Consider the following 27,053-nt stretch of genomic DNA (forward strand, 5'->3'; position numbering starts at 1 on the left):
ATTTAATGACCATATTACTGAGGGTCCATACTACCGATGTATGTCCAAAGAACTCCAGGAGCTACACCTGAAGCTCCTGAAATAGTCACTGACCTGGTTAAACCAGAGTCCAATGGACAGATGAAGAAAGAAAGCGGTAAATCTTGATGCCAGGCTTAAAACATGATTATAGTTACTCTTCCTACTGAAATCATGAAACTGGTCATCAAGTATCCCTCTCAAAGGAAGTATGGATAGACTTGTCAGCACCTATGAAGGCTCTGCTGACCTCATTAAAATCAAGAAAATTGATTTAAAAAGAGCTTATGAAATTTCTTCTCCATCCCCGATGAAAGTCTTGAGAGCACCTACACTCGCTTTAAAGGGTTGCTCAATGACATGACAAATGTTGGCATTACCCATGATAACTTTGAGGTATGTCACAAATTCATTGACTCTCTTCCTCTTAAGTGGCAAAACTTAAGACAAACTCTTCGTACAACGAAGAAAATCCAAGACTTTGATCTTGAAGAACTTTTTGGCACTCTTCAATTCGAAGAAAGAGCATTGGCTCAAAATATTCGAGCTTCTGCTGATGCCAAAAGGCATGCTGGCTCTTCCTCTTCTTCTGTCAGCATCTCTTCTCATCCTATTTCTGACCCTGTCGCTCTTGTCTCTACTGAGCCCATCGATCTCTATGATGGTGCCAGTACCTCTAATCTTCCAGCTTCAATTCAGACTCTCATTAATGAGCTGGATGATGAGAAAAACAGAAATGTTTAATGACTTCATGGGCTTTGCCCTGGTTGCTGGAGAAAAATACTCTAAAAGGTGGAGTAATCGAAAAACGATTACTCCCCTTAAATCTCCTGTTGACAAATCACAAGAAGAGTGTGGAGGTTGTAGGAAAGGCCACTATCAAAGGAGTGTAGAGTCTCCTTACCCAATCCTGCTGTCTCCAAAACTAATCCTCCCAAATCTGCTGATGAATATAGGAACAAATTATCAGCTGAAGGCCAGGTTGCTGAAATAGAGGATAAAGTTCCAGCAAAAGACTGATTGCTGAAGAACATGATTGGGCTGACTCAGATGATTCTGATGACGATTATGTTGATGCTATGTGCCTTATGGCACTTGCTGACAGTGATGCTCTGACCAAGGATCAAGTCTCCTCTAGTCAGTGGGTGAACGTCACTGTTAAAAAGGTACACTATCTTCTCTCTTCTTCAATCAAGACAAGACCAAATCATTGAGTCTTTGTCTTGTGATCTTCAGTTGTAGAAAGTCTACGTGCTGAACTTCAATCCAAACTTAACTCTGCTGGAGTAGAGTTGAGTGAAAAATCTGAAAAACTTTTGAAATTGAAGAATGTTCATGTTGAACTTCAATCTCATGAGTTGATGACTCAAAACTTCAACTTGAGAATGAATCTCTCAAGCTGAAGTTTCTAATCTAAAGAAGATTGTGACCTCCTGGTCAAAGGCTTCTAAATTCCATCATCAATGCTTGAGCGAACAAGTACCTGCTCAAGTACAAGCAGTAATTGGTGGCAATTTTAATGCTGCTGCCTCCATTGCTGACTCCTTTAAAGATGATGTAAAGCCTGAAGTATCCATTCCTCCACCTTGTTCGTCTTCCATCTCACTAGATGAAATGGAAAAGCGGTATTTTGTCAAAGGACAAAATGACTATCATGCTGAGATGGACACTAAAGCTTCAGCATCTTCTAGTGATCCCTCTTCTCAAAATGCTAAAAGTACTAGTACTTCTACCAGTACTTTTAACATGTTCTCCCATCTCCCTATTGTTGGCATGTTGCCACACGAAGGGAGAGTTCAAAATTCTCCTCCAAGAACCTTCAAAGGAGATATCTCGAGTGATGGGTGTGTGCCTATTGCTCCTCAGCCTCTATCTTCAAAAGGTGTTGAGCCTTTCAAAAGAAGCACCATTGCTGCTCCATATGACTATGGTATCCCTCAGCAGGACCATCATGTCTGTCAACAAACTTCTGGTGCTAAATCTTCTCAACTTGAACCTTCTCATACAAATTCTATGTCAGAACAAGTAAATAGAAGGGTCGGGTTCGCTGATGAAAGACACCAGCAAGCACCTTCCACAAAGGGTGTACATGCTGATGTTGTATCTCATTCCTTACCATCAAAATCAAATCTAAGGCATGTCACTCCAAAAAGGGGAAACAGCCTTCTCAGAATAGATCTGACATTCCTCAGCGAGGACACTTCCCTCATCAGCAGGTAAGGCCTATAACTCCTCAGCGAGGATATTTGCCTCATCAGCAAACAAGGTCTGTTACTCCTCAAAGAAGACATGTGCCCTCCCAGCACTGTCAATCCTCTACTTCCAACAAGGAGTATCTACCTCATAGGCAAATGAGGTTGATCTCTCCAAAACATCAAGTCAGATACACAACTCCTATTCGTAAGAATTTGCCTCAGCATGGACCCTGATAAGAGGACATCAGCCGCCTCAAAATCATCATGAGGAATCCATACTTGGTCCTGCTCCTCAAATGCCCCCTCCTAAGCTTAGACAAAGGAATAAGTCCAAGTCTAAGCAAAAGAGCAAGGCTTCCTCTTCCTCATCTCCTCAAATAAATGAACTCACTCAGCGAGTGAATGATCTTTCATCTCAACTGAGGGATTTTCTCATTCAAAGTCAAGGCCAATCCTCTGAAAATAAATGCTATCTCTGTAGCAGTAGAGGACATGTTGCTTCTGAATGTGTTCTATTCTGTCCTAAAAATGCTCCAGCAGTTGTATGTGTACCTAAAATCCCTACAGCTGCTGAAACATCTTCCTCCTCTAACAGAATCAGTGAGAACCTCTCTACTGAACCTGTTATCAGTGACTCTTCCTCTGTCACAAATTCAAGTATTGCTGACTACATTGCTGCTCAGCGCATCGAAATTCCTCATTCTCAAAGAGTTGTTTCAAATGCTTGGGGGCAACCCTCAATGCTGGTTGAATTCAGTGCTCCTGATTTGTGAGCAGCTTTGCTTACTTTCATAGTAATGAAACCAGCATTCTACCCACATGTGAAGAAAACCCTATCCCAGTCACTGTGGGAATCACCTCACTCTGGTAGACGCTCTCTCTGTAGAGCCTACTTCCTCCCCTGAAGTATCTCCAGAAAATCCTGCTTACATAGGTTTGGATGAATAAAGTAATCCTTATCCTCTTTTCATCCATGCAGGGCTCGCTAGGTAAAGGAGTGTGGTATTTGGACAACGGCTGTTCAAAACACATGACAGGCTCAAAATCCCTGCTGGATGACTATATTGAGGCACCTGGTCCTACAGTAGTGTTTGGTGATAACTCTACTGGCCATACTGAAGGGTATGGTCTTCTTTCTAATGGCCTCATAAAATTCTCAAAAGTTGCTTATGTAAATGGATTAAAGCATAATCTCATCAGCATAAGTCAACTATGTGATGCTGACTACAAAGTAATCCTTGATAAGCATCAAGGCACTGTAGTAAACATCAACAAGGAAGTCGTCTTGGTTGCTCCAAGAAAAAGAGATGTCTATCTTGTAGACTTCACTCCTATCAAAACTGATAGTGAGACTTGTTTCTTTGCCAAGTCAGCATCTGAGTTAAATTGGTTATGGCACAAGCGTATGTCGCATGTGAATTTCAAAACCATAAACTCATTGGCCAAAAAGAACCTTGTTCGTGGTCTTCCTCCTCTCTCTTTCGAAAAAGATAGACTTTGTGGTGCTTGTGAAAAAGGCAAATGCCATAGAGCTACTTTTAAAACTAAACAAGCCAACTCTGTTAAAAGTTGCTTTCACCTTCTTCACATGGACCTTTTTGGTCCAGTGAATGTCCAAAGTCTAAAGGGTAGCAGATACACTTTAGTAATTGTGGATGAATATTCACGATATACTTGGACAATCTTCCTAAATTCTAAGAGTGACGCTGCTGATGAAATCATCAAATTCATTAAGAAAATGGAAAATCTCAACAGCATAAGGGTCAAAGAACTCAGAAGCGATCATGGCACTGAGTTTAGAAACCACACTCTTGAAACCTTTTGTGCTGATCAAGGGATCTCACAAAACTTCTCTTCCACTAGAACTCCTGAGCAAAATGGTGTTGCTGAAAGGAGAAATAGAACTCTTATAGAGGCAGCACGCACTATGCTCAGTGAGTCCTCTCTTCCAAATAGGTTTTGGGCTGAAGCAGTCAACACTGCTTGTCACACCCAAAATAGATGCCTCATTGTCAAAAGACATGACAAAACTGCATATGAAGTTTTAAGAAGAAAGAAACCTCAAATCAAATACTTTCATGTATTTGGATGTCCTGTCTTCATTCTGAATAATAAGGATCATTTAGGGAAATTTGATCCTAAAGCTGATGATGGTTACTTTGTTGGATACTCTTCTATTAGCAAAGCTTTTAGAGTATTCAATACTCGTCTTCAAAAGTGGATGAATCAATTCATGTCACTTTTGATGAGAGCTCTTCTGCTCTTAAAGATATCCAGCCATCTTCTACTGAAGAAATCTTCAATGAGTTCAGTGACCCCCCTATGGAGGATGCTGACTCATATGTGGATACTCCTTGCTCGCCTCCTCTTTCTCAGCAACTCACTGAGGATAGTTCAGCAGACCCTGAGCTTGAGCAAGTTGCTGCTCATATCTATACAATTGAGCCTGTTGAGCCTATATTAAGGTCAATCCATGCAGCATCAGCCAAACCTAGATCACTGGCTGATGATGTGCAAGTAGATGACTCTGCTGATGAAGATTTCATGATGCTTCAGCTTACACTGAAGACATGGTGTCTGCTGAGGACCCCATCATTGAAACCTTAAATCAGCCAAATTGCTCCACTGATCAAGCTTCTCTTGATCCTTCAATTACCATTGATTTCTCCTCTTATTCTTCTCTTGCTGATCCCATACAAATATCTTCCGCTGCCCCTCTAGGTTCATCAAGTGTTCCATCACTTAAATGGACTTCTAGTCATCCTGCTCACCAGATTATTGGTGATCCTCAGCAGGGCATTGTGACTAGATCAGCAACTAGAAACACATGTATGTATGTTAATTTCTTGTCAATGATATCTCCTAAGAATATTGGAGAAGCCATGGTTGACCCATCTTGGGTTGCAGCCATGCAAGAAGAACTAACTCAATTCCAACGACAACATGTCTGGTTCTTAGTTCCTCTTCCTCCTGGCAAAGAACCCATTGGAACTAAGTGGGTTTATAGGAATAAAATGGATGAAGATGGTGTTGTTATTCGCAACAAGGCTAGGTTAGTAGCTCAAGGGTACCTTCAAGAAGAAGGAGTCGACTATGACGAAACCTTTGCACCAGTGGCTAGACTCGAAGCAATACGCTTATTCCTGGCACATGCTGCTTATCGAAACTTCACAGTATATCAAATGGATGTCAAGAGTGCCTTCCTAAATGGAAAACTCGAAGAAGAAGTTTATGTGGAGCAGCCACCTGGTTTTGAAGATCTAACCAAGCCAAACCACGTCTATCGTCTTTACAAAGCATTGTATGGTCTTAAACAAGCTCCCAGAGCTTGGTATGACACTCTCTCTGAATTTCTTCTTTCTCATGAGTTTCAGCGAGGATCTATAGACTCCACCCTTTTTATCTATAGAAAGGGTGTTCATGTTCTCTATGTACAGATATATGTCGATGACATCATATTTGGATCCTCCAGTAAGAAACTTTGCAACAAATTTAGCTCACTAATGTCCTCTCATTTTGAAATGAGCATGATGGGTGAGCTAACCTTCTTCCTTGGTTTACAAATTCGCCAGCTCACTGATGGCATCTTTATAAACCAAGAAAAAATATATACGAGACATGCTGGCCAAGTTTGATATGTCTAATATTACTACTAAGTCTACTCCCATGTCTCCTCCTAACAATCTCCATGCTGACCCTGATGGTAAGCCTGTGAATCCCACATTCTATCGTGGAATGATTGGCTCTCTAATGTATCTCACAGCGAGTCGTCCCGACATTATGTTTGCTACTTGCCTTTGTGCAAGGTATCAAGCATCCCCAAGGGAGTCTCATCTTCTCGCTGTCAAATGTATCTTGAAGTATCTCAAAGGGACCTCCTCCTTAGGTCTCTGGTATCCCAAGGATTCTTCCTTTGACTTAGTTGCATACTCTGACTCTGACTATGCTGGTTGCATGTTAGATAGGAAAAGTACCAGTGGTGGATGTCAACTGTTGGGGGGAAGGCTGACTAGTTGGTCTAGTAAGAAACAGCATACAGTTTCCATCTCCACTGCTGAAGCAGAGTATGTGTCTGCAGCAAGTTGTTGTGCACAAGTCCTTTGGATGAAAAACCAACTTGCTGACTATGACCTAAATTTTTCTAAAATCCCCATTATGTGTGATAACACAAGTGCTATTGCTATCACACATAATCCTGTTCAGCATTCCAAAACTAAACATATTGACATTAGGTATCACTTCATTCGTGATCATGTCATGAAAGGGGATGTTGAAATTTACTTTATCCCCACTGATGACCAACTTGCTGACATCTTCACTAAACCTCTAGATGAAAAAAGATTCAAGGATCTCGTCAGCAGGTTGGGTATGTTAAATGGTGATTTTACTAATCCAACATGATCACTCATGTTTTGCTGCCCATATTCCTTTTATGAAAATGAGCAGCGACTTCTTAAGTCAAAGTTATCAGCGAGCTCTTCCTTCTACTCGCTGATCCCTGTTGCTTTGGGAAAAAGCAAAATAAAGGCAATGGAAAGCCAAAAGTTTTCATCTAGTCCAGCAGCAAACGGCTGCTGGTAAAGACGTCTAAAATCCGTTGATCCCTGATGCTTTGGGAAAAAGCATAACAAAAGTAATAGGGTGCTGAAAGTCCCTATCTAGTCCAGCAGCAAACGGCTGCTGGTAAAGACGTCTAAAATCCGTTGATCCCTGATGCTTTGGGAAAAAGCATAACAAAAGTAATAGGGTGCTGAAAGTCCCTATCTAGTCCAGCAGCAAACGGCTGCTGGTAAAGACATCTAAAATCCGTTTATGGCTGACAATTTGCCAAAAATTGTTTAAATCTCATCAGCATCCATTTTTTGTACTGATAAAAACTTGGTAACCATTATTTCTTCAAAACTATACACCTCTTCAGTGGATACCTCAAGATATCCGAGTGTATTCCACTACGTATTTTTGTTAATATTATATATATATATCCCAAACGGTTACCTCGATTTACTCCCAAATGGGCTACTTGTACACTGTATACGCCGTATGAACTCGAGTGCAGTTGAAATCGTGGTTCCTCTGGTCACATCATACATCTCTCATACGTATATAGGTACAGTGTCCTTTTACTTCAAAATAATTTTTTTTGCCACGTATGAAAGAGAGTACCCACTACAACTCACTTTTACAGTTATGGGACCCATATCCATGCCATATATATGCAAATCTCTTCCATTTCACTCTCTCTTACGTTCATTTCTTTCTAATAATCTTTCACATCCTCTTAAACTCTTCATATTCTCTCAAATCTTTCTCATTTCCTTGTAATATTCATTCACTCTAATCTTTCATCACTTTCATAAAAAAAAAAATGACTTCTTCACCAGAACAACAAAATTTCTTATCTCAACTCTAAGGTATTTGATAATGAAGGCATAAATCCTTCTAATCAAGTATCTTTCCAAGCATCAAAACTGGTCATTAAGGCCAATAACTATCTGGGATCTGTAGAGATCCCATCAAAAATAAAAGGGTACTTCTCCATGTTGGATTTCATTATGGGATGCCCAGCCAGAAAGGCCATCTACTCTGACCCAAAAGAAATGTGTGTCCACCTTCTTAGAGAGTTTTGGTGGACATGTGATTACAAGGTTGCCAGTAGCACCATCACTGGAACTGTACTGAAAGGAGAACATACTATCTCCATCTCGGTAGAATCGTTGAGAGATGCTCTTCGTCTTCCCAAACAATCGGAAGAGCATCCATATGTGGAGTTGGTCCCCATTGGAGTATGGAAGGAATGGTTGTTAACCATTGGGTATGGGACCAACACTGAACCTGCACAACCTGTGCACAGCAACCCACAGAAGAAATATCTGCCTGGTGTTTGGAGGCTGCTGTTCACCCATGTAATTCAGTGTCTGGGTGGCAACAGTGGCTCTTTTGATCAGGCCACTGCTGCACAAATGCAGATGATTTATGCGCTGGCAAACGGTCGCAACATTGACTTTGCCAGCGTAATTTTTGAAGATTTAAAAGGGAAGGTCACTATCAAGAACAGATCAAACTCTGTCCCCTTCACTCGCTTTCTCTCACTAATTTTCAAGAAAGAGCTGAAGGAAAAGTATCTCCCTGAAGGGGCACAATTCATTCTCTCTCCCAGGGTTGCAAGCTCCGTGTACAAGATTCCTGCTTGTGATCCTGAACAATTTGATTCCAAGTACGCTGTACTCACCCCTGAAATGAAACAGGTACTTTATTCTGTCTATCCTGATGTATAGACCCAACCCTGCTGGAGCTGGTATGCTGATAATCCCCCAGCAACCTCCAAACCTCCCAAGAAAACCAAAACACTTTCTTCTTCTTCCACTTCACCTCTTGCTGCTGTCCCAAAACAGTAGCAGCGAGTATCAAAGGGCAAAACTACTAAGGTTAAGAAGTCCTCACTGCCCAAGGACAATAGAGACCCAGCCAGCCCATCAGCAGCCTCAAAAAAGGCTGCTGACGAGAAAAAGGGTAACCGCAAGCAGCCACCTCAAACTTCTGTAGGCGAGGTTGGTGAAGATCAAGGACCACCCCAGCCCATTAGAGTTGAGTCAACCGAATTAATCATTCCCTCTTCTTCTCAACCCTCTGAGTCGTTGTCAGCAGCCATATCACAGGTGATGCTAGAGACAACAAAATCTACGGCCGATGATGCTTTGGTGATACAACACACTGAAGCTGAGGCACCCGGTTCCCCTACCCCTCTAAATGTTTCTGGAGAAGGGATGGCAGTTGAAGGTAGTGGTGTAGTTGAAGGAAGTGGTGAAAGGAAGGTGAAAATATTGAAGATATGATGATGATGATGATGAGAGTGATCTGGATTTGGGAGAGTTTGTGGCGGATGAATTCCAGCTGGATTCCTCCATCCAGGCTGATGAAATGGAAGCAAGTGATATGGAGGTGGATGAAGAGGCTGCTGCTGCTGATGGTGAAAAAGCAGCAGCCGTAAACAATAATGTAGAAGTTGCTGCTGTTGACTACATTGCAGCAGCGACTAACGAAAGTGCACAAGAAGCTGCTGCTGATGATAATGCAGCAGCTAATACTGAAGTAATTAAGGTGCAACCTCAAGTCATGTCTGTCGATTCTCAAATCGTTGACAGGCTGACTAGAGTTGAACACCAACTGAATGATCTCACCAAGGCTGCCACAATCGCTGTACAACTCAAAACTCATGAAGATGACAGATTGGTGAAGATCTTGGAGAACTGGTACAGCAAGCAGAATGAAAACACTGCCAGCATTGAGACAATAAAAGAAAATCTATATCTATGGCTGCTGATCAAGAAAAACTTCGCACCTATACAAACTCTATCAAAAAGGATCAGCAGGTCATTCGTGGGCTCTCTCGATCGCTGTGCAAAATGGGACCTGCTGTACGGTTCTCAGCACAAAAAGCATGCAGCAGTAGTGATTCAGCTGCTGCTGAAGTAAAAACAGTGGCCAACCTGGTTTCTCGTCTTTCCACCCAGGTTGAAGAAAACACCAAGGCTATCAATGCCTTGGAAACCACTGTGGCCAGTCTTCCTCCTCCTCAAGTTTCATTTACTGAGGAAGATCGTAAGTGCCAACAAAAATTGGAGCAAGAAGTTGGGGATATCAAGAAGATGCTGTCCCAACTTCTTCAGCAGCAGGCTGCTCCAGCAGCAACGGTGGAGGTAGTAGTTAATGATACTACCTCCAAGGGGGAGAAAGTAGATGCTGCTGTAATGGCACTTGTTAGTGAAGCAGTAAATAAAGCTGTTAATGACATTTATGAAGCTTCAGCTGACAAGATTGTAAACGAAGAAAACACTGTAGCGGCCATGGCCGTCAGTGAAGAAAAGGTGGATTCTCCCCCTGCTGTTACTGAAGGGGAGACAAGGACCGATGCTCTCCCTGCTAGTGTTGAGGGGGAGACGGCTGTAGAAGCATCTGCTGAGGGGGAGCAACAACTGATAGTTGTTGAAGCTCCCCAAGTTGAAGAAGAGGAAAGTCCTAGTGCAGTCAGGGCAGCTCAGAGAATAACAACAGCTCAGAGAAAGAAGCTGACTGATACCGGTTTCTTTCATCCCTCGCCGATGACTGCACAGAATACATTCATCACATCCCCAGCAGGAAATCAATTTCAAGTCATTGATGTTTTATCAATCACTGCTGAGGGAAAGACTCAAGAGGAGGCCCTGGAGGAGCTGGATAGGCTGAAAGCTAACAAGGAAAATGAGAAGAAAAGCCTTGAATATATCAAGCAGCTGGCCCTCTTGGAGAAGGATGAGATGGATGGAGAGCAAAGAATGCTGCTAACCACTGGTGGGCCTGAAGCTCTCTACAGACAAAAGCAAGCTGATGTAGAGCAGCTACTAAAAGAAAAAAGAGAGAAATTTGAAGAAGAAAAGGCCAGGTGGTTGAAAATAATGAATGATAGAAAGAGGCCAGAGAGAATTACAGCAGTTGAAGTTCACAAAGTTGCCATGGGAACGAAAACCAATCTGAAGTTCCTAAGAGAAGGGCACAGTGCCCCAACTAAGATTGAAGATGTAAAAGTGACTAACTTGGGGGCTTCAAAATGGTATGAAATCTATACAATCATTAAGGATAAAAAGGCTGCCAGCTATGAACAACTTCAGGGGATGCTGAAAAGTTATTTTGAAAAGGCACTGAAGTTTGAAACAAAGTTCAAGGCAGACCTTCCCATGCTGAGAGCAGTCTTCGGGTCTCCAGCAGCTGTATCCTCCTCAGCAGGCAGGCGTGTCCTAAAAAGAAAGCTTGCTGCACAACCCTTGCCTGCTGACCTCCCTCCTATCTCTGGTGATGCAGCATTAAACCTAAGGCTTCCTCCCAGGTGCTCTTTTGAAGAAGGGAAAATTCTTGAAGAACCTGCTGGCATTTTCTTTCAAAACTTCAGAAATGATAAACTCTTTTTTAGGCTGGCAGAACTTGAACAAGCATCTACTGGTTTCCTGATCAGCATCAGAAGAAGATTTGCAAAGATGATCAGTGCTCGCTCAGTAATCAGCAGGATTGATGAAGAATTAATGAAGCCAGCAAGAAGAGATGATCCAGTACTTAGAATTGCCAAGCAGGAAGATGCCTGGGAGATTGAGGCTGCAAATCTTTAAATGTCTATTTTTCAAAAGCTTTATGCTCAACTTGTAATCCATTTTAATGATATAAAAGACATCTTCAGCCCATATTAATTCTTATCTGTCTAAAGTAATTTTTTCATCCAGCAAGTCTCCTCAGCTAATAGGGGGAGATTGTTAAGTCTGGGATTCGCTGAAGGAGACTTGAAAATTGACACATGTCGTCAGCAAGTCTCTTTACAATTTGTCAGCAGATGAAGAGACGTCTTCAACGGGATGCATGCTGACTTAAGTTTGTCTTGGCGGGAAATATTTAAACTACATAAAGACAAAAAGTCACATGGTGGTTAACTAACTGTAATTTGCCCTGAATGGTAAATGTACAGGTTGGGACCAAAGCAAGGGTTCTCTCTCTCTCTTACCCGATTTGGTATAGAAGACAACAGGCACATGATTCAAGTACCATGAGCCAATTGGAGTTCGACAACCACCATCAAGTCACAATCAAAGCAGGTTGTGTTGCCTCATGTCTTCCCCTATATAAAGCAACACAGCCACATTGTGTTAATTGGCTAGCCGTCCATCTAAAAACATGTATCACTTGTAATTGCTTAAGTTTTCCTTTTCTGTCTAGACTTAGCAATTATCTTTGTTCTTTTGTATTCTTGTAAGTCAAGTGTAAGATCAACCATGTATTCATCGTTTAATCAATGATACATATGATTATCCTTGCATTGATGTATTGCAATTGAACTTTACATTGTTCTTGTTGCTTATTTTCTTTCTTGTATTCTAAATTAAACATAAGTTGTGCATTCGTGGACTATCACATACATACATATACAAACAGAAACCAACATGCATACATACATAGATACATACATACATACTCGATTGAAACACAAAAACAGAAATCAATATATATATATATGTATAAACAAAAATCAATATATATACGTATATATAGAAATCAATATATATATATACTCGATCAACATACATACATACCGCTTGAATATAGTATCCGTTAAATACGTGCATTAGGCAATGCATAGTGTTCCATTTAGAGTTTAATTGATCCTTCATTCGCGGGGATTTCAGCAGAAGGGTTACATAATTTTTAACGTTCCGTCTTCAAAATCCCAGCTTCTTTTGACATTTCCCGACACTTTTGTCGACCGAAACTTTAATCCAAGTTTCCTCCAACGCTTCCTCCTCTGATTGGTCCCAATTTTTCCTATCCAATTTCCTAGGCTGCACCACCGGCTCCACTTCTTCGACTTCTTCTTCTTCATTGACTTGTGTCTTCGGGACGACTTCATCTAAATTCTCGTAGTCTTCGTCTTCATCTAAAACGGGTTGAGGTTGACGGGGAGTCCAAAACGGGTCAAGGTCACCCACATCATACATCTGAGAAGAATGATGCACTGGTTGGGACGCGTAGAACATTTTCGATGTATCGACCATGCGTGGTCTGTAAAATGATGTATCGACCATACGCGGTGGACAATAAACAGGTTGGTTTTGAACACGACTGCGACTTAGAACGCCGCCTACGTTTCTTCCACACATGTTCTTAGAGACTCGTTTGGTTGATCTAGTATCCATTTGGATTTTTTATGATAAAGATTTATTATGGTGGTAAAGAAAAAGGGATGAAGATGATAGATTTGGTGAAGATGATATATTGAGAGAGAGATAAAAAATTTAAACAAAAAAAAAAATTATAGCCGTTGGACTAGTAAAGGTCATTTTCCACGCAGCTTCAAATGGAGTGGTATCTCCACTCAAACCCGGACACCCACGCGTGGAAACACATCGGCGGTGGTGTTCCACGCGTGGTGACCACCCACGACCTATGTTTGCCGCATACGATGCCAATGCCCTTATGCCACCACAAATCCACCCCCCCCCCTCCACCCCACTTACCCCTCACCCAAATTTTGTTAGCATTGCCAGTACTCACCCACCACTCACTACAATATTATTTGTCATTTTTTAAAACTAAATTTCATTAAATATAAAAAACATTACATAAATTACTAAAACCATAAAGAAACATTACATAATACTAAAAAAACATAAAAAACATACATAATACTAAATAAAACATAAAAAACTTACATAATACTAAATAAAACATAAAAAAAATATATAATACTAACACTCAGAATAGTCTGAGTCCACACTACTGTCATCGTCGTTGCGATGAATGTACCTATATGGTTCAAGAAACTCGACAACGTTGTCGGGTTGAGGAGACACGTATTCCTTCCCCAGGTCAGGATGGTAATCTACATACTGAACACCACCAACACTGCCTTGCCAGAATACCCAGTGGTCTAGTGTGGCTGTCAACGTCTTACAGGCGGCGGTAAGCTGGAAATAACTTGATCCAGCCAATCTATCTACTGTAGAAGATATGCAGCATACTCACTTTCGGCGGCGTTACGAACCCGATTAGGAGCTTCAATTCGGTCGATTTCGGTTGATAAGCCACCTTGTTGTTAGATACGCTCTGAATGACGTTGTTTACTACAGATCGGTGTCTGTTGTCGTTGTTCATGTGGGTTTGCATCGCCATTTTAGCATCCCAAAGGGTCATTGTAGTGTTGTTTGCCATGTTTGAAGTAAAAATTATGGATGAATGAATGGGTAAATGTGTGTGTGAATATGAATGTGTATGTGTGAATGAATGGGTGAATGTGGGAGTGTTTAAATAGACATGAGGATAAAAAAAAAGAAACAAATTTCAAACTAGCCGTTGGCTAGCAATGGTCACCAAGGTCACGCCTTATCACTCGCGTGGAATGTCCACCCATTTTCGACCACCTACGCGTGGACACCCATCGTCAGCGGTGTTCCACGCGTGGTGACCACCCAACACTCGCCTTCCACCCACACGTTGCCAATGCTGTAAGATCAGTTAGCTCAATGGTTAAAATTTCATTCCCATTCAAGAGTTATTGTGCTTAAACTTTGAAGAGATATAGAAAATCTTTTTATGAGAGTTTGACTTGGGTTTATCTAGGCTCAATTTTAAGGGGGCCGAATTTATCCATATTGATTGTCGTGCATTCGGGCGGATTATTAGGGGTTTCCTCCCATTGGGTATTTGAATAGGTATTTCTGCTTCGAGTAAGCTCTCTAACGCAAATCCGGTTAAGACAACGTATGCTAGAACTCCCGTTATCGATTCATGACACGGAGTTTTGTAGCGAAATTCACCTTTCAAAAAAGAATTAAATTGTGTAGATTAACGTGTTATCCATTAAATTTAAGAAGAAAGAAAAAGAGAAGGAACCAAATATCATTGGTCTATTTTGCTTTACATACATTTGAAAAGGTTATTTATAATACTCGTGTAGTATTCCTAAATTAAAAACTAAATCACCTACAAAAGCCAATTATATATATGCATAAATCTAACGACAAATAAGTTAGTATAATTATTAATTATGATTTGGAAATTGAAAGGTTAGTGAAAAAAAAAACACAACTTTTTTATTAGCAACCGAATTCAAAAAAAAAATAATAGTCATAATAATAATAAAAAATGCAAGTCCAATATTAATGTTTGTCAAACCTGCATCTCTTATACAAACTTTAACGATATGTTCTTGAGTTATATTTGTAAATAAATGAGAAGAAAAGAAGAAGATAAAAGAAATGAATAAAAGAAAATGAGTATATTTTTTTTCTTTTAAATTATTCAAAAAAACGAGATGAACATTTCCTAAACAAAATCTACCATATTAACTTTCTCTTTCTTTTCTCCCCCTCCCTTTTTTTTCTTCCTTCAAATAATATTTAAGAACACATTTTTTTTTCAAATCCTTCCTATTTTTATTATTTCTACCCAATATAAAACTCAAGAACATAGCATAAAAAACAAAACATAATATTGTATTAAGCAAATAAAGATTTCAATTAATTCACTTTAATTTATATAAGGAAATTTGATTAGAAAGTGCAATCCTCACAAAAACTAAAATTATTAAACTATCATATTCCTTTTGGAAGGGTTTCATTGTAGTATTTATTATTGTGATAATAGCCTCCATTTCCATTTTACATATTATGTAATGAAGATTGACAAATGGAGAAGAACTTAAACGGATACTAATGTTCGGTCACATGGGTATTGATGTCACACTTGACCTTCAAATGAAAGTCCCCTGTCCGTTATGCCTCTAAAAATATACTTCTATTTGCTGAAAAAAGGTATTTTATCTGAAACTTCTCTTTCAATGTTTTTGTAACTGTTGCATATACCATATAGTGGAAATGTAAGCTCTGATAACCTAATATAAAATATGAATTTCGTAGATCGTACATGAAAATCAATTATGTAATAGTATTAGTCACATGAATTCAAATTGGTATGGTAAAAACCGGGACACCTGCACGCATTGACTCATAAACTGTTGATTTCTCTCTATAATATCATTGACATGGAGATGAAGAGGTTATTTGCATTTAATCTCATATATAGGTTTATCGTTGTTAATTTACCATCCATGAGTTTTTGTCACCGTGTCTACTATATTATCTAACTAATGACCAATAATTCTTGAATCATTTATATCATGTCGACCGTCATAGGGAACTTTGTTACAAACAACAAAGGGACGTTGACCTGGATTTTGAGCCAGGTCAACCTTAGGTATGTATGTAGTGAATCGGATTTGTATGTGTATATAATATGTTGGCTTATAGAATCCTGTTTTGCTGTTCTATACAGGAGACGTCAGGTCTGAGTGACATTATGGGGCAAATTGGTGGCTGAATTCGTAGATAAGATGGGTGGGGGAGGACTGAGGGATATGGTGTGTTTCTTACTTATTTAGTTCTTGCAACAGATACCTAAGTATGGATAAATTCAATTGTTCGATCCTGATGCATGTTTTACACCAACCTGTTTGAGGATAACATTTGTGGGACACAACTAACTGATTCTCCTATAAAGTTTAGAGGTGAAATTGGACAATACACAAACACAATATCTTTCTGTTACGCATCATTGTCATGCCACTCGCTTACATCCAACAAAATCCATTTTAAATGAGTCTACTACGCACAATTAATTTTTATTCTTTCCTTATTTGTAACACATGCTCTTTAAACCCTAGTTCCTGTGAAAGTAAACACAGTATTGAGTTACCATTATGGATATGTCCTTGGCATTAACTCAAGTGTTAGGGGTTTAATCTTCTTGAAGTAGATGGAGGTTCGTGCCTTTTAAGATTATAATTGAGGTTTGAACCTTTTTGAGATCATAATTAATGTATTTAGATTTAAGAATAGGTTGATAGGTAGGTTTGCCTTTTTTTTCTTTTAATAAAGAAAAAAAACCATTTATTATATATATATATGTAACATCTGTCGTTTAAAAAAATAAGGATTTCCAAAACTTTCCGACTAACGGCGTCAAAAGATAGCAAAAACAAACTTTTAAAGACCAAACCAATAGGACTTATTTGGTTCATTTATCAAATGGTGTTACTAGCAATGTCATCACAATAAGTTCAAATAGAAATCCTACGGTTGCCCAACATAAAACAGCCGACATCAAAGTAATTACAATTCATTAATGTCCAGACAAAAAGCAATTGTAATAAGAGAAGCTACTATGGGTAAACTAAATCCATCTTCATTGCAATCAACCCATGCCTGGCACTTTATTCATCAACTATCTCAAGCTTGCTATACATGAGGGAACAACACATTTCAAGAAACAAGTGTTAGCTAACGAATTAGCTAAGGAATCATCATAACTTGCATATACACATGCACATATACCTATTAAGCATCATTACAAATCATACATTGTTACATCACGTACATCATCACATGTCTCATATCGTTACACATTACATATCATCTTTCATTGCATAACATAGTTCATAACGTCTAAAAGTATGTCATATCATTTCACATCATCATATCAGCTCATAACATCACATATCTTTGGGGTAGCATTTCAGGCTTCAATATGCATATACATAGCCCATATCACCTCCCGTATAATCCCGAATACCCATAAGCAAACAAGATATAATTTGGGGAACTTATTATATGAAAACTATGTTCTTTGTTAAACCCTCAGCGTCTCAAATTTGTGTATCTTACCTCGAAGAAGCGCACACAGACGATAACTAAGGTTACCGTGCAAAGCAAGTATTCCCGACTACCTATAATAAACATAGGACCGATTAACAAGTATAAACGAGCTAAATGGACGTGCAGCCTATATCTGTGTCATATACCCTTTAATTATTACTATTCCAGATTATAGTCTGTTTTTTTTTTGTCTACTTTGAGACTATTACCCATGTAAGTAGTCTCATTTTGTCTACTTCCGGACTATTATCCCACGTAAGTAGTCTTCTTTTGTCTAATTCCAGACTATTACCCTAGGTAAGTGGTCTCCTTTTGACTACTCAACTTTTGTAGACTACTTTACTATTACCCCAGGGAAGTAGTCTCTAGTTGTCAACTTTTAGACTATTACCATAGGTAAGTAGCCTCTTTTGCTGACTTCCATACTATTACCATGGTAAGTAGTCTGTTTTGGTCTTTTTTTCCAAAAACGGGGTTTACACCAGAAAACGAATCATTTAAAATCTAATTAATGGTGTTGACACCATCAACTATTCTAGGAATGAAATGTTAACAAGGGTGAACCTCAACGTCACATCAACCAATCATTTTTAAGAACAAAACTCGACTAGTTGACCGTAAATAATTTCCAACAACCCAATCCATTCTCCAAACCCTAAATACCATTATTATAGGACCTAATTGATGATTTTATATCATCGATTGTTCTAGAAAATGAAAAGGCTACAATAATAATTCACTAGTTTACCCGCAAACCTCAATAATTGATTAGGAAATATAATCAAATCAATCCCAATCCTTATAGACCGAATTAAAATGATATCTTTGATCAAAAGACATGAAATCAAGAGGGAAATACCTATAATAACTGTAGATTTCAAAAGGGATGCAAAAGCTTGATCAAAACTCAACCAAATCACCGATTAATGGAAGAATTGCACAATGGAATTGTTAGGGCACAAGAGGGGCGGTTTTGGAGGATAGGAGTGGCTTATGAAACTGATTAATGTCAATTCGGTTAACCTGGTTGACCCCTAAAAGCAGGACAAATCTTTCAAAAGCTTAGAGTTTAGTCCCTCCACTTTACATCTTCGCATATAAGGCTTAAACGACTTAACGGGTATACTTACCGACACATTTAACACATCTTAAACATCTTTGGCATCTTAAACACATTAGCATATACATTATTTAAAGCATTCGAGCCTCTCATATATAGCATATTAATCACATATAAGCATTAAATCTCCTTGAGATTTAACGGACACGCAATGTTGACTTAATGACTCAAGTCAACCGCTAAATAAAAGTTCGGGATGTTACAATATATATATATGTATATATTTGATGGATTTATAACATTTTGAGTTCTTAAATTTAAATTTCAATATAATTAAAAGAGACTATGGCATCGGAGTGTCACCAATGATGACTCAATGGTTATGTAATGTAGTGACATTTCAAAATGGAAAAAACAATATTGTATGCATTATGCAGTTGTATAGTACAATCATATAATGCATACATTGTTTTGTATGGAAAAAACATGTTGTGTAGGGATCACCTCACTTTCAAAATGGATATCTAATATAAGTTTCTTCCATTTTTGTTCTTTTAATGTATCCTACCGAGTAACCTATTTGTAACCGGCAATGCCACGTTAGACGTAAAAAAAAAGAGATTAAGGCACCGAAGTGTAACCATCTATGGACAAATGGTTATGTAATGTAGTGACCTACGAAAGTGTTAAATTGATGTATGAATCTCTCTATTTTATTCACTTTATGTATGCTACCGGTTTACTCCAACGAATTTATACTCCGGTCATCTTCTCCGACTAATTTCCGACACTATCTTCGGTAACAATAATTTTTTCTGGAGAGAAAATGTAAACTGTAACTCAAGGATTCAATAATAATCATATAACTTCTATTTCTTAACTTTAAATCTTTAGGCCCACCAAAACATGCAAATAGCTATGTACGTATCAATTATATGATATTTGTATTAATTAATGTAACATCCTAAATTTTTTATCGTTTATGTTGACCTAGCTGTCAGTGAACTTTGACTTTCTCTATTAAGTCGTTATATTGGTTAATATGACTAATCAGTATGGTTGATTAATTAATTGGTTTTAGGCAAATAAATATGTTGTCATGTGCTTGTTAGTATGTGTTTTCATTAGTAAATATCAAGGCTATAAGTAATAGAACGGAAAAAGACGAAGGAGCTAAGTTGAATAGTGATAAAACATGGATGAGATGAAATTACTTCGTAAAAGTCATAACCGACTATATGATTGATGGCCTTTTATATGTTTTTCTATATCTAAGTTGTGACAACAAAACATAATTCACAAAATTAAACCCTACGGCCGGAAGCCTAGACGAGCGAAAGTTGTAACCAGTTTCTTCGATGATAAGAAGGATATCAATCATCAGCTAAGCATATTTATTGTGTCATCGATCTTTTCCGTTACATACTAAGGTATAACCTTTAACATGTTTTTGCTCGTTTTAATGCATCAATTTAAGTTTCGGTTTGATTTCTTATTAGTTGATTAGTTGAGATGTTTAAGAATGTTAAAAGGGATTTGTTGACGGAATTCGCATCATTAAATATCAAGTCAAGTTATGGTCTTTTCACGTGGAGTTCATCGATATTTGATACAATCGCAAACATCGGGGTCGCTCGTTTATGACTATAGTTAGTCTATTTACATTGAAAAATATATTTTGCTAAATATATATATGAATCGAGATATATAGTTTGTTATGGAAGGTTTGCAATAAGCAAGGTGATAGTGAACTATAGTATTGTTAATTAAATCAAAGTCATATACAAAATAGTATAGAGTCCTTTGGTCTATATATAAAAGCACAAGTATTTTTGACAAATGTGGTTTGAATCCTATCAAAGGGTGTTAAGTGTTGTTAGGAATATGATACTTAAGTAGTAGTTTTTGTATTAAATTTTGATATAAGCATTTTGTGGGCAGTATTGTCAAGAAAATGAATGTAGTTCAAGCGACAAGTTGAAATTATGGGTTGATTCATGCAAGAAATCAAATGTGTTTGCTTTTTATTCTTTGATCTAAAGCAAGTTTTAATCTTCCTTTTTTTTCCCAGCAGAAACTTAAATGAAGTGAATTGTAGCTTATGTCATATAATTACATAATTTAAGGTGAATGGGTTAATTGGTATGGGATGTTAGTTTTAATTAAAAACATTCCTACTAATGTGACTAGTATAAAATGCATGGAAGTAATACAAGTTATGTATATATTCTAGGGATAATGGCATACGAATGTAACCACCTATGACAAAATGGTTATGTAATGTAATGATCTACTGGGTGGCTATGTAATGTATCCCACCTATGTTTTTTTGCCTATACTATGTAAAATATGTACGGACCTTACATAGTATAGCAAAAAAAAAAATACATAGGTACTTACATTGATTGAGCCAAATAAAAAGGTCCTTACATAGTATAGCCAAAAAAACATAGGTGCATACATTACATAGCCACCTGAGTAGGTTACTACACTACATAATCATTTTGTCATAGGTGGTTACATTCGTATGCCATTATCCCTATATTCTAATCAAGTGAGACCATAATGACATGAGTATGAATTGTAGATACATATTAAGCTTGGACACATAGGATCAAGATGATCGATCAAGACATGCATCTTCTTTTGTTCGTGAAAATAAATCAATAATGTGGTATCTTGATTTATTTTCCAAGTTTCGAGACACTCACACTAGAGGATAATAATATTAATTTTATTAATATTATGGAGGTAAGATAACTACCTTTTGACATGAGGAACACAACGAGAACTTAGTTTTCATAATTAATGATGGTTAAAGCCCCTTTCATACACTTGTTCAGTTATGGGAAATTCGGGAGGGCTTATGGTTGATTTTATGCATGTTATGCCTTCGTTAACTTTAGTTATTAGTGTAATGCATGCTTTAGCTTATGATGATTGATATGTTTAACTTGGTTGCTTACGGTTGATATATTGTTATGGTTGGCATGGTTGATTTAGATTGTGATTGTATGCTTGATGTTTGATTGGCCTATATATGTAGTACACTAGACTCATGTAGGATTGCAATGATTCACGGTTGCACGATAGGGGCCCTAAAATGACAATATTGAAACGATTGATAAAATATACGATTGAAACGGTTGATAAACTCGAGTATAAACTTACGGTTGAAAAGTGTAAAGCTTAACCCATGCTAGTCCCGGGAGGGGCTGGTGTGCTACGGTTGGTCAGACGGGGTAGTCATGATGCCCCTTACGACATCGTCACGATTGCTTAAGTTTGCCGGGTGGTTAGGACCGATCACCATGCTTTGCTAAACGACTTTCTCCTGGATTTGGTTATGCCTATCCTAAACGACGTCGATGAACCCCGAAAAGATTACCCATCATGTCGGGTGCAAGGTTCCTTGAAAGGTCGAATGACCGCCTATGCACAACCGCGATTAATTTACTTGTGACACAAGTCACTACTTAACGATTGAAAATGGCATAACCTATGATTGATGATTGAGATTGAAATGAGATTGGAATTACGATTGATAACGATGAATGTTGAGATGATTTGAGGTTGCTAGGCACATGTAGGAGTGTAATCTTTCTATTGTGTTAATCGATTGCTATGTGATGATTGTTTATAACAAGCTTGACATGCGCGTATGAACTAGTTAAGATGATTTAATTGGAACTTCTTTTACAATCTATGGTTATCTTACTCAGCTTAACAAAAAGTTGACACTTGTTTTATTGAAAATGTTGTGTTTCCTCAGGTTGGGCATTAAAGATTGCATAGAGTGAGACATGGGTAGATGGTAGCTTTGATGAAGACTTATGTTGCCATAGTTTTGCCTCATTTATATATATAGATATATATAGCTTATGCCCTTAAGATTGAATTGTGGTTTGGTTGTTGATTTATTTATGGATTTCTTAGATTACCATTATGATGCAATAAGTAACACCAAAACTGTGACTTACATTTCCATTAGGAATGATGATGTTTTAAAAGGGACCTTTCCGCATATATTGAGTTATTTATTTAAAAGTTTTTTTGAAAATTCATATTTTTAAATGTCGGGTGTTACAATTAATGTGAAATTATATAATATTTGTATCAATAAATTAGTGTCAAATTATATAATATTTGTATCAGTTATAAATACATTGTACGTAGCTATGGTCGTCAGCCACGAAGATAGGATGACACCTGTTCCAAAACCACGGAACAGAAAGCGTCGTCTTGTACAAATCCTTTTTTCTTTTGATGTCTTATTTTTTAATGGTCGGATGTAGTCACTTTCAGAATCCATTTCAAATCATGGCCGTAAAACCACCAAATCCCTATCTTTCATTTTCTTTATTTCTTCTTCGTCTTTCTCTTTTTTCTTGTTAGATCTAGGGTTTTATATTCTTAGATCTAGATGTATGTATGACTGTATATTTGTGTAAAGATCTTGGTGTTAGAATAAGATTGTGAAGGCGCAAGTGGAGATGGAAGTAGATTCATACTCGGATCAATTAAATTGGTGGTGGGGGATGATGATGATGATGATGCGTGTATGGTGGCGGTGACCAGAAAATGTCCGTTTCCAGTGGTAGCCTGGTCTTTTGAACGACACCCCTACGTTGATAGACATAGGTAAAATATATGAAGAAAAAGATATAGATAATACTGTAGTACTTATTTATTTGTTAGAACTGGACAACCGTTACATCGAATAAACAAAATAGAGAGGTTCTTACATCGATTTAACATTTTCGTAGGTCACTACATTACATAATCATTCAATCATAGTTGGTTTCATTCTGGTGCCTTAATCCCTTAATTTTATTATCAGCTAATGGTACAACCGGTCACCCGATACATTTAAAGAACAAAAATAGAAGGTACTTACATCAGATGTCCATTTCGATAAATCACTACATTACATAACCATTGAGTCATAGTTGGTTACACCCCGCTGCAATAATCCTAATAAAATGTGTCTAGAACTAGAAATAAAGTTAAAATGAGTTTTTTTGAAAAACATTTGGAATTGGGTACATAAAACAGCAATATTGTTAGCCAAAACTTAACGTTAAAAAAAGTTGAGTTAGAGTGACGAAATAAAGTTGGGAATATATGTAACAAGATGTGGCTTTTATTTAGAGCAAGAAATTATGGTTTTTAATATATTTAACTTTGCTTTGTATTGAGAGAGCGATTAAATATTATATTATTTCGAACGACAGAATGAATTTTTATTAGATAGCAAGTTTGGTGGAAACCCTAAGGTTGAGGGGTATGGGGCGGGGTGGGTGCCGATGTCATGCCATGCTGTCACCTACACCATCAGCGCCCGGTGTTTTGGTGTTTTTTGTCCGCACCGTGTATAAGTTATCTGATTAAAACTTTAGTCTATGTCTTTTATTAGTAGTTGAGAAATATGTCCAACAAGTCCCTCCTCCCTTTCTTATTTCTTGGTCGTGTATACACCATCCTTTGTTTTTGTGTGTCTTATTGGGTGTCATATACGCTACATGAAACAAGTCTCTTCTCCGCAAGGCCCAAACCACCCCATAACTCTCAGCCTAACACATATTCATTTAGTCATATTGGGCCTCCTAGCATCCTTTGACAAAGAAATTTCTAGAAAGCCCATAGAAGGTGTTTAAATTTCTACAAAGCCCATAGAAGGTGTTTAAATTTCTAGAAAGCTCATAGAATAAGTTTTCGTGTGTTGTTGGCGTCAATCTGCACGCCTTATTCTAAGGTAGTTATCAACTTATCATAAAACTTTGGTTAGATTTAACGACTTTTGTTGTAAAAGGATCCATTTTTAAGGTGGATAATGGGTTACATTTATATTATATTAATTAACATTCACTTTTCAAAAAAAAAAAAGAAAATATATTATATTAACCTTCAATTCAACAATAGTTGTTTGGCGTTAAAGCTTGTTTCAAATGGTACAAAACATGCTTTGAATAAAAGGCAGAAATCCGTCATTCATGACCATAAATTTGCAATATCAACATTAAATTACCTAAAATTTTTATTATGAATCAAAAATATCATTTTTCTTTTAAACATTGTCATTTAATGTTTACTTCAATTCTTTTTGTAACTTTTGAGTGAGTAAATAGACTTGGAAATCTCAATTTGGATAGAAAAATTTGTAAGGGGAGAGGAGTGGTGTATTGGAAATTTCATCTCTCCCAAATTCCACTAATCAAATACCTCCAACTCAATTTTTCTTTTCAATCCTTCCAACCAACCCTCTCAACCATTTTCAATGGCATTCATCACTTTCTCAATCTTCCCAAAAATTTTTCTTTTACATTTAATTTAATCAAACATTTTTTTCTTTTTTAATAAAAACTTAAATATTTCATAAAAATAAAAATTAAATATTACATAAACATAAATTAAAAAGTACATAACAACATAAATCGAAATTGAAATTCTACATGATAATGAACACAACTAAATCAAACTCGCAACTGAAGGTGGCTGCATTGCTGGATCGTCATGGTATTTTAAGTCTAAAGCCGATATATGCGCCGTGAGATCATATCGGAGCCGATGATGCACGTTCTCGTCCTGTAACTCCCGGTTTGCTTCCGGGTTATAAACTCTTAGCACCGGTGGATCCATAATATGAACCGGTGATATTGCACGCCCGTTGTCTTTTATGATGTTGTGTAGTATTGTACACACGGCGACGACTTTTCCGATCTTCTTCTTTGTCCATAGCCGGAGGGACGGTCCAAAATCTTCCATTTTCCCTTGAGAACATCAAACGCCCGCACAACATCCTTTCTTGCAGCCTCTTGTAGTCTTTTAATTTTTTTTTCATCTTGTTCCACTGGATGCGGATAAGCTTTAACAAACACAGCCCACCTAGGATAGACTCCATCATTAAGGTAGTAACCACGCTTGTAATCATGTCCATTTACGCTAAATGAACTGTCTGGTGCGGATCCATTACGCTCGTTTTGAAACAAGGGCAATTGCTGCAAAACGTTGACAGCGTTGTTCGATCTAGCAGGACCGAAAAACGAATGCCACATCCACATGTCATAGGAAACAACACATTCAATCATAATAGTAGGTACCTTGTGATCACCCCTTGTGTATTGCCCTTTTAAGTGTTTAGGGCACATCCTCCATTCGATGTGTGTACAATCAAGACTACTCAGCATTCCTGGAATGTGGTGTCTTTCCTCATGAGCTTGTATGATGAGAGCAATGTCATGAGATGTCGGCCTATATAAGAACTTCTTTTGATATAAATTGATGACCGCATCACAAAAGTACTCCATGCTCTCGCGTCTCGTTCTGGCAGCCATACATAAATACTCGTCATACGCGTCTGAAGGTTCACCCGTAGACAGTTGCTTAATCGCCGATATGCACTTTTGAAGAGCGATGCAACTTTTTTTACCCCGTGCATCGTACCGCTCTTGAAAGTAACTAAATCTAGCTTCAATATCACCAACAATATTCAAAAACAACCTCTTGCTCATGCAAAAACGATGACAAAAAAATGGTTCGTCAAACTTTGAGTCTTCAACGAAGTAGTCACGCATTAGTATAGCGTGAGCTTCTTCTTGGTATCGATCGATATACCTACGATTGTCGGAAGAGGTGTCGGTATCTTCAAGCTCGGCGTACACTTGATTAAAAAACTCAAAAGTACTTCCCGTAGACAAATCGTCTAACTCCGGTGGAACGCAAAATGAAGAAGATGAGGAAGATGAATCCATTTTTTAGTAATGTGGGGTTTTATTTTGGTACAAGTGTGAAGATATGTTTTTGTTTAAAAATGAAGTGTAAATATAGATAAAGAGTAGAGAATTTTTTTTTTTTAATTGTGTTCAACGGTCAAAAAGTGGGTTGGACCCCACCTCCACACGCTCCCCTTGCTCCCAACGGTCACAATCTTCTCCAAGCCGTGCAAGACTTTTAGCCCGTCCACCTTCAAGCCGTTGGCATGCCGCAGGGATGACGGCGGTGTTACTTCAACGACATGGCCAACCCGCCACCCATGTCGTGACCATTCCTCTCCCCCTAAATGGTTTTAAGCTTAATCACATTTTGATAACTGGTTTCAAAATGAAAAATAAAAAGAAAAAAAGACTAAGATTTCAAAATTATCTTTAAATTTAATCAAATAGTCAAGATTCATTGTAAAATTAAATATAACTTTAAAGAATCTCAGATCTATATAACAATGCCTTTTGTGTTCATGGGGGCTCGCCATCGATGATTTTAGCTACCTAAAAGAATCTTGCTAATGTTTTAAACTTTTAACCATCTTCGAAACCGACGTAACCGCAAATTACGGCGAATGCTCCACCTCAAAAGCAACGGTCCAGATTTCATTATGGCATTCACCCCACAAAAGCCTCAAAATCCAAACCATTTCGTCTCAATCCAATCATAACCGTCCAAAATTTAGAATATTCTTCCCGCATATCCCAAACTTCCCATTAGTATTTCATCATCCACTCTTCAACTATTTTATCTTGGTATTATTTCACTTCATTACCTTTTTCCTATACTAATCCA

General features: G+C 37.9%; 1 protein-coding gene across 1 annotated transcript; it reads right to left on the minus strand.

Moving 5' to 3' along the window:
* Nucleotides 1-14,111: 14,111 nt before the first annotated feature.
* LOC122610230 lies at nt 14,112-26,248 on the minus strand. The gene is made up of 2 exons (XM_043783224.1): nt 25,349-26,248; nt 14,112-14,228 (listed from the first exon to the last, which is right to left on the minus strand). The coding sequence occupies exons 1-2, from the start codon at nt 26,246-26,248 to the stop codon at nt 14,112-14,114; spliced, it is 1,017 nt and encodes a 338-aa protein (XP_043639159.1).
* Between the last annotated feature and the right edge of the window lie 805 nt (nt 26,249-27,053).

Source organism: Erigeron canadensis, chromosome 8, assembly GCF_010389155.1.
Source record: "Erigeron canadensis isolate Cc75 chromosome 8, C_canadensis_v1, whole genome shotgun sequence".
Classification (NCBI taxonomy): Eukaryota; Viridiplantae; Streptophyta; class Magnoliopsida; order Asterales; family Asteraceae; genus Erigeron; species Erigeron canadensis.

What these genes read in the sequence shown, in the direction of transcription:
- LOC122610230 (XM_043783224.1), bottom strand. Translation starts at nt 26,248, where the DNA reads ATGGATTCATCTTCCTCATCTTCTTCATTTTGCGTTCCACCGGAGTTA. An exon ending in TTAAAGCTTATCCGCATCCA is followed by an intron (nt 14,229 to 25,348) that starts GTGGAACAAGAT and finishes CTGATCTTACAG; the next exon opens with CATTGGCAACGTGTGGGTGG.